Source organism: Brassica oleracea, chromosome C1, assembly GCF_000695525.1.
Source record: "Brassica oleracea var. oleracea cultivar TO1000 chromosome C1, BOL, whole genome shotgun sequence".
Taxonomy (NCBI): domain Eukaryota; kingdom Viridiplantae; phylum Streptophyta; class Magnoliopsida; order Brassicales; family Brassicaceae; genus Brassica; species Brassica oleracea.
The window spans coordinates 43,367,207-43,375,395 of NC_027748.1; the positions used below are offsets into that span (position 1 = coordinate 43,367,207).

General features: G+C 41.9%; 3 protein-coding genes across 3 annotated transcripts; all 3 read right to left on the minus strand.

Annotated features, from left to right (window-relative positions):
• Window positions 1-237: 237 nt before the first annotated feature.
• Window positions 238-847, minus strand: LOC106301959 (stress-induced protein KIN2-like). The gene is made up of 3 exons (XM_013738458.1): window positions 749-847; window positions 515-583; window positions 238-390 (listed from the first exon to the last, which is right to left on the minus strand). Exons 1-3 carry the CDS (start codon window positions 803-805, stop codon window positions 310-312), a joined length of 207 nt encoding a protein of 68 aa, XP_013593912.1. The 5' UTR covers window positions 806-847; the 3' UTR covers window positions 238-309.
• A 3,051-nt stretch (window positions 848-3,898) lies between these two features.
• Window positions 3,899-5,196, minus strand: LOC106339526 (S-adenosylmethionine decarboxylase proenzyme 3-like). The gene has a single exon (XM_013778387.1). The coding sequence runs from the start codon at window positions 5,131-5,133 to the stop codon at window positions 4,039-4,041; it is 1,095 nt and encodes a 364-aa protein (XP_013633841.1). The 5' UTR covers window positions 5,134-5,196; the 3' UTR covers window positions 3,899-4,038.
• On the minus strand, window positions 4,777-6,227 carry LOC106339618. The gene is made up of 4 exons (XM_013778496.1): window positions 6,108-6,227; window positions 5,946-6,000; window positions 5,374-5,528; window positions 4,777-5,289 (listed from the first exon to the last, which is right to left on the minus strand). The coding sequence occupies exons 3-4, from the start codon at window positions 5,509-5,511 to the stop codon at window positions 5,269-5,271; spliced, it is 159 nt and encodes a 52-aa protein (XP_013633950.1). The 5' UTR covers window positions 5,512-5,528; window positions 5,946-6,000; window positions 6,108-6,227; the 3' UTR covers window positions 4,777-5,268.
• Window positions 6,228-8,189: the final 1,962 nt, after the last annotated feature.

The following is an 8,189-nucleotide window of genomic DNA, read 5'->3' on the forward strand; positions in this document are numbered from 1 at the left end:
TTAATTTTAGAATTAAAATACTGGCATCTTCAACAAATTTAATTTATCAAAATTATTATAAATTTAAAATTTATACAAAAGTTAATTACCGCAAGAAATATGAAATAATGTTTTTAAAATTATAAAAACTATTATTACATAACATGTAATGAATAAATCTACTTTTCAAATGATAGTATCCTGCAATATTGCTGGAAATTATCTGGTTACATAAACATCAGAAGCAGCAGAAACGAGAATTAAAACCTTTCCAAATTTATTAAATAACTCAAAGAGAGGATTATAATAGAAAGTCAAAATGAAAGTTGTTCAGGTGTTCTTGTTCAGGCCAGTTTTGTCCTTGACCACATCTGCAGCTCCTTGTGCCTTCTGCTTCATCTGTTGTCCAGCCTACGATTCACGTTTACGGTTAAGACCGTATAAGTTTTTTTCTGTAATGTACGTGTGTACACGTTTTGGTCTAATTTCAATATTGTTTTTTTTATAAAATAAACGAGAGATTGAGAAAACTAACATGTTGCATGGAGTCTTGAGCTGAAGCAGCAGCATCTTTGGCCTTATCCATCAAACCACTTGCCTTCTCCTGCGTTGAAACATTTGAACATGTTCATAAGATACATTTTGCCAAATCTAAAATAAATTTAACAACCCCGTATAGTGAAAAGAAAACAATGGAATTTACATATATAGAAGTCTCTCATAGGTATGTATATCAAACAATCAATGACTTTTGACTGCAAGAGTTAACCTTAGTCTGGCCAGTGGCTTGGCCGGCTTGGTAGCTTAGGTTTTGCTTGTCTGACATTTTCTTTCTTGCTTAGAACTTAATCTGATGCTTTAATTGATTGCTTTGTGTCTGATGATGTAAAAATGTTGTGTTTGGTTGCTATTTATAACCCAAAGGGACGTGATTGGGTGTGTCTCCACGTGTTGAGGACACGAAGATTGGTCCGAGAATGTTGCGTCCGTCGGTACGTGGCGCATTTAAACGTTTGACCAGGACATAAAAGGCTCGTTACGTACTTGTGTTTGTCGATCCCAGATCCGGAAAACTAGCCAAGTGATTATTCTTTCTAGGAAAATCACACATCCGGTACAACACTATCTCTCACCTCAACCAGCTTCTCATAGAGCAGTATGGCCGCCTTGTTGGGGAGTTCCTCTCTTGTATCAAAAGATCGTAAAGGTTTCTTAAGCGTAAGGATCCAAATAATGCCTTCTAAAAGAGACCATTGAGAGGGAAAACAAGTGTCTAAGGCGGCCGGAGAGCTTTTTTTTTTGTAACACAAATTTCATTAATTCAAATCTAAAACGTTTCAACGACTACAACCGGAGGTATGCTCAACGGTAAAATGAACAACAATAACAGGAAAAAAATACATGGGATAGAAGTGTTAAAAGGAGAGACTAGCTCGAAGTAGAGAAATCCGCAGATAACCTTCACTTGAATCCTTGAAACCACAGCTCGAAAGAGCTTCAAATAGTCTGAACAGACGTTGAAATACCCTAGTGAAAGGGGTTGGAAGAGGGGTGGAAAACCGATTGAGGTTACAGAACCCGTCAAACGAAAGAGAACAGCTCTACAACCGTCTATGTTGCTCCGGGAGACTAGGTGAATCTCACGAGATCCGGGTAGCAAAAAGATCAGTAAGCGAGATGGTGAGGCGGTTGAAACTTTTTTTCATCTCCGATTCCATTAGTAGATTTGGCTTTGAATCGAAAAGAATGGTTGACAAGGTCGGAGGGAGTTGTCGGACGGAGCCTTGGTATCTAAGTCTTAGATGCCTGCAATTTGAACCACCAAGGAAGCTTTCCGAAGAGACTGTGAATCTCGAATAAGTCGGAAAGCAAAAGAGGCCTGAAGTGCCTATATTTGGAAATAAAGAACCAGTATAACCCTAGGGTCAGCGTCGTGATGCTCTTGGCGGTACTCAACGGGGGGATGGAAGCTGAGGTGAGGGTGAGAACTAGGACTCCGATATTACCGTATCGAGAGACCTGTTGCTCTCAACAGAACCTAAGCAGAGCCACAAGCCCATTACAATTTGAATATCCACTCCAATAGATCTGTGGGATTGAACCCATCGTTGAGGGTTCTTGACCAAAGTTCGAAACGGTAAGGAGACATGACATCTAATGGCTAGCTCTAGTGAGAGAGAGAAGCAAAACAAAGAATGCTCAGGTTGTGCTCCAAACGGGGACCCAGGTGGTGCGAGGAAGTGTGCAGATCCGGTGAGTTCGAGCAGAGTAGATCTGGCACTCCTGCTCGCCGTGATAGGGTGAGCGGTGACGAGGAGAGGAACAGGGGAGGAGGCGGCGACTAGGAGAAGATTAGATGAGGTGACGGCGGCGACTGGATCTGAAGAGACTGCGACGTGGGAGGCGAAGGGGACGAGAGCACGAGAGATGAAGACGACGATGAACTGCAGAGGTGATGGTAACGAGTAGACGGCGGTACAGAGAACTCGACGCCGGCGGCCTGAGGCCCTACCGGCGTCGAGAGATGAGGATGACGACGGCGTTGTCTTTTGTTGAGAGTCTCCTTCGTTCGCCCTCCGGAGAGCTTAAAGCATGTTTGTTGGAGATACTCGTAGGGATGTTAACTAGAGGGTTAGGGCCCAACCCTCTACTGTTTATTATAAGCCCAGTTCTATTTTAATCCAGTCCTATTTTAACCATATTATAATCAAGGGTTAGGGCTGGTACCAGGGTTAGCTTATTTAATTGAAAAAAATATTTCATTTATTTTTGTTTTTAAATTTTAAAGATAAAACTAGAAAAATTAAGGTATGATATGATTCTTTCCTCCAATTTGTTGAGCATCAAAATCAAAAGTTTTCCTCCCAAAATCGCAAAATCGAGTTTTTGCTCCACAACTAAGAATAAAGATTTTCCGTCAAAAAACAAAAATTGTGTTTTTTCCGCCAAAACCTAATTTGAGTTTTTCCACCAAAACCACAAAATCAAGTTTTCCCGCCAAAACCGCAAAATCGAGTCTTCCCGCAAAAACCGCAAAATCGAGTTTTCCTGTCAAAACCGCCAAATCGAGTTTTCCCGCTAAAACTGTAAAATCGCGTTGTCCCGCCGAAACAGCAAAATCAAGTTTTCCGCCGAAACCGGCAAATCGGGTTTTCCCGCCAAAACTACAAAATCGTGTTTTCCCGCCGAAACCGGCAAATCGGGTTTTCCCGCCGAAACCGGCAAATCGGGTTTTTCCGCCGAAACCGCAAAATCAGGTTTTTCCGCCAAAACTGAAAAATCGCGTTTTCCCGCCAAAACTGCAAAATCGAATTTTTCCGCCAAAACCACAAAAACGAGTTTTCCCACCGAAACCGGCAAATCGAGTTTTCCCGCCAAAACTACAAAATCGGGTTTTCCCGCGTGAAACCGGCAAATCGGGTTTTCTCGCCGAAACTAAAACCGCAAAAACGAGTTTTCCCTCCAAAACCGGCAAATTGAATTTTCCCGCCAAAACCGTGAAATTGAATTTTACGGGTTTTCCAGAAAAACTTAATTTTACGTTTTCACGGGAAAATTCGATTTTGAGGTTTTGACGAAAAACTCGATTTTGAATTTTTGGCGGGAAAACTCGATTTTGAAGTTTTGACGAAAAACTCGATTTTGCGTTTTTGGAGGGAATACTCGATTTTGTTTTTTTAGTTGAAAACTCGATTTTGCGGTTTCGATGGAAAATTTCGTTGTTTAGTTTTTGGCGAGAAAACTCGACTTTAAGTGCAACCTGCTATTAACATCCCTAGATACACCGAGTGGAACAAAACTTGTTAGTGATTTTATTTGTATGTGCAAGTGCAACCTGCTATTTTCTAAACTTAGAGATCAATATCTTACAGCGCGCACGATAACAAAGAGAGAGAGAAGTATAAAAACCCATAGATCATAATAGCAAATATAATTGTCTTACATATATTAAAACCAGAATTCATATAAAGTAAAAAGACAAAACAACACAAATGCACTCAACTTCACCAGTCAATTATTCATTATTAATATTTAAAAAAAAAAACAAAAATATTTCTGCTAGATTCCCTCGTCCTTCTCGTCCTCGCTGCTGCAGCTATTGTTGCTGCTCCACTCACACTTCAATGTAGATCTAGGCGACCCACAGTACTTGCCTAGCTTCTCAAACGTCTGATACATCACCGTTCCACTCTCTTCTCCTAGAGACTCAAATGTCCTCTCTCTGCATCCGTAATCTTCCAAGTCCACACTTATCTCCGGCTTGTACGCGTTCGCTCCAAGGCTCGAGTGCACGGCCACAGAGAATTGCTTTGGCTCAAAGCAAGACAGAACCCTCGTCACCAGCTGGCTCAGGTCGAGAGTGTTGAAGTCATAACCCACAGCTTCGAAGCTAGCGTAGCTAAACCCATCCTCAGGGGTCACATGGATAGTGGAGATAGCATCTCCTTCGATGGAGTTCATAGAGTAGCCGCAGGGCTCGAACTCAAAGTCGCAGATCTGGGAGTTAGGGAGGATCTTTCTGATTCCGGAGTTGTCGGTCATTGAACCAGTCTCGCCATTCTTGAAGAAGACAGAGGCTTTCTCCCTGTCTAGACCAGTCATGCACATCTCGAGCGTGTAGACATTGTTGTTGCAGTTGCTGGAGGCTTGGGCAGAGGCAGCGTAGACATGCCATTTTTTAGTCTCATCATCATTTCCCATCAAGTAGGCAACGCTGTTCAAGCCCAGCTTAGTAAAGTGACCATCAAGAACAGAGACTTCCTCAGAGAAGCTCCGGTGAGGAAAAGGCTGGCCTCCAGGGCAGAGGAAGGAGCCGCGAGTGTACTTGACGGAGTTGACACTCAGAGAGAGCTCACCGGCCAGCTTAAGAAGAGGCGGGATGGAGAGGAGGAGCTTGGTGGTGCCACAAGTCTTGATGATGACTTTGTAGGGGTAGACAAAGAAGCTGGACTCAGAGAGGACGTAAGAGTCCAAGTGATCGTTGGAGAGAGAAGAAACGATCTCGCAGGCGGCGGGAGTGAGTATCTCGTCCAGCTGGGACCTGGTCAGAGCACGGAGACCCAGGCCCTTGGAGTCTTGGAAGATGCTTGGCTCGAAGAAAGAGACCTCGAGCCTCTTCTCGTAGCCTTCGAAACCGATTGCAGACAAAGCCATGTCGCCTTGTAGTAAGAGGAGAGAACGATTGGATTGGGGAACCAAGCAGAAACGGAGCTTTGAAGAAAGTAAATTATAAACTGGAAATTAAAAGAAAACTATAACTATAGTTGGAGACTCGGTGCACGCTACAACTCAGGATGGCCTCTTAGCGCACTGCAAATGAAACAATAACATTGTTAAGAAACTTGATACTGGCATGATTGAAGAGGGTAATAAAATGATGGTTCGAAGCTTTACGTTGGAGTAGACAGAAGATTTGAATTTCTTGATTCCACCGTTGGGGCGAACGTCTTCAATGCTGTAACCGAGGGGAGCTTCGTAAAATAAGGAACTACTAGACGACGACTTTTTATTACCACCTTTCGATTCCATCATAAGCTCATTCACACGTTCTGTAATCAACAAAAACAAACCAAATGGTTAGGTAAAGGCAAACCAGAGACTCACCAATGTTCAAAGTTTCAAAATTTAATAACATTTATCAAATAAACGTTCACTACTCATTCTCTAGCACATCAGTTTCCGTTCAAAAAAAAAAAAAAAAGCACATCAGTTTATCAGATGAGACGCATGATCAAAATGTTTAATTAGATTTTCAACAATGATGAACCTCAGATTAAGGCTAACTGAAAAAGATTATGGCCAATCCACGATTTATTATCTATAAATCTAAATCCTTCGATCCAGATATAAAGTCAAAACATAACGTAACAATGAATATCAATATAGCTCAGAATGATGAATCTCTTAAGTATATAAAAGAATGAGAATCTGCGTAAGATCAATCGAAAACGTTAGAGATAACTTACATATTAATATGAATTTTAGATCAAGACCACGTATTATGAATCCCTTCTTTCAAACCTGAAAAAGTCGAAACAGTCGAGAATTCTTCTTCATTAAGAAAACAATTTCATGATAAGAACAATAATCAGATAGATCTATGACGCAGAAGAAAAACAAAAGCTCACCAGATCCAGATGACTTATTATCAAATAAAAAAACTCTGAAATAGAAAACCCTAATCTGAGAGAGTTGGAAGATGATATTTGGTAATGATGAGGAGGAAGGAGGCAATGAGAGGGGTTCGTGGAGAGAAAGCCAACGTAGAAACACTTCCTTTTATATGCCCTAATTGCGCCACGGTTATTTACTTCTTTACCCTTTAACCTTAAACAGGCGAAGCTCAGGACTCTCCTCAGCCGTTCATTTTCTTTTTCTATTTTTCAACGATAGGTTGCGTGATTCCTGACCACAGCTTAAAATAAAGCAACAAATCTTATAATTAATACATTTTATTTTATTTTATTTGTTTGTTTCCGTAGCCACTAGGAAACTTATTGTTTTGAACAAATATTTTGACATTATCTTTCCGCCGAGCATAACAAGCAACCAATTAAATAATGACACGTATATCATTTGGGCGAATAGCTCGAGGTGGGCTGTCACGTAGCGCGGCCCAAAGAATCGAATTCTATTTTCTATATACAAAGGCTCTATCACCTGCTTCCGCTAAATGACAAAAAACGAGCCCCTCTCGTGACTCATTCATGACTCCATTAGTCAACAAAGCTACAAACATAAAGATTATACATTTTTTTTGGTAATAATCAACACTTGGACTTTTGAATTTTGAATTTTGATATGCAAAGTACGTAATTATTCTAGTCTAAAGGTGGAATTGTCTTTTGAAAAGTATTTTGATTTTGTACAGACATACACACTCTATAGTTTATTACCCCACAGCCAAACAAAATGATTTATCTTTCACATTTGTAATAATTAATGAGATTTTCATACAAAACAGAAGTCACTATAATTATCTACACAACGCTGGAACCATATACCTTCTTCTTTTACCTAGAAGTTGCTAGGATGATTCAGAGGGGGGTTTCTGATAACATATTCCCATCCAACTTGTCAAATATGATGACAGAAGAATATATTCCAACAAGATAAAGATAAAAGGATATGTGTACAAGAATTCGAATCCCAAATCACATGGTATATGTTACAAGATAAACCGTTTCTTTTTCTTACGGTTTGGCAATAGTCTTCTCATAATCCAGTTTTAGTTCTTCAAAGCGCTTTGATACCTGATGATGAATACAAACTAAGGATTAATGCCACAATTGTTTGTTAACTCAAAGAAAGCTCAGAGATTTACCAATCATAATTGTTCACTAGAAGTGAGATAACATCATCCATCATCAAGTTAAATCATGTCATGTCTTATTCATTCACTATCTGTTAGAAAGTTCCCAAGAAGAGTTATTAAAACCAGAAAGTAAAAGACAAACCTTAATAATGGAGTAAGCCAATGGAAGCAAGGTATCTGGATTCATTGCATCTTCAGGGAAAATTTTCAGAGCATGTATGTAATGACCCACCTCCACTATCCCCACTATCTCCACCATCTCCACCATCCCCCCCACTCCCACCATCTCCACCATCCCCAACTTCTTTAAAGAGAAAGAGAGAGAGAGGGAGAGAGAGAGAGAGAGAGAAGGAGAGAGAGAAAGAGAGAGAAAGCTCACCTGAGCTCGTCGCTGGAGCAACCGTGTGCCGTGATCACGTTCAGCTTGCCACCAGCGATAAACGCCCTAGGTAACCGCCGAAAACCGCATTTCTTAAGCTCATTTTCGTTTCCGTTTAGTAAATCACCCATAACTTCCTAACCATTGATCATCTCGTACATCCAAGGCCATCATCGTGTTCCTCTCGTCGAGACGAAGCCGTAGACACCAACCACGCCTCAAACGGAGCCCGGACGAAGCCGCACGCGCCTCCCGAAGATTCGCCTCGGCGCGCGCGTGAAACACACGCGCCACCGCCGTCCGCCGGAGCCACCGCGAGTTCCGGCCACGCGCCGCCGTCTCCGACCAACGTTCGCCGGAGCCGCCGTGACCGACCACCGTCCGTTCGCCGCCGGGAAGCTGCCGCCGCGTCGCCGCCTCGCCGCCGTCGCCGCCGTTGATTTTCAGGTAAGCCGCCGGGGACCGACACCGGTGACTCGCCAACTCGGCCGAGTCAACCCGGTGAGTCAACTCGGT

Excerpts from the sequence above, each read along its gene's own strand:
- LOC106301959 (XM_013738458.1), bottom strand. The coding sequence starts at position 805 with ATGTCAGACAAGCAAAACCTAAGCTACCAAGCCGGCCAAGCCACTGGC. Across the intron at positions 584-748 it reads AAGCCACTGGCCAGACTAAG|GAGAAGGCAAGTGGTTTGAT; the intron begins GTTAACTCTTGC and ends GTTTCAACGCAG. Across the intron at positions 391-514 it reads CTCAAGACTCCATGCAACAT|GCTGGACAACAGATGAAGCA; the intron begins GTTAGTTTTCTC and ends CGTGAATCGTAG.
- LOC106339618 (XM_013778496.1), bottom strand. The coding sequence starts at position 5,511 with ATGATGGAATCGAAAGGTGGTAATAAAAAGTCGTCGTCTAGTAGTTCC. Across the intron at positions 5,290-5,373 it reads AATCTTCTGTCTACTCCAAC|TGCGCTAAGAGGCCATCCTG; the intron begins GTAAAGCTTCGA and ends TTTCATTTGCAG.
- LOC106339526 (XM_013778387.1), bottom strand. The coding sequence starts at position 5,133 with ATGGCTTTGTCTGCAATCGGTTTCGAAGGCTACGAGAAGAGGCTCGAG.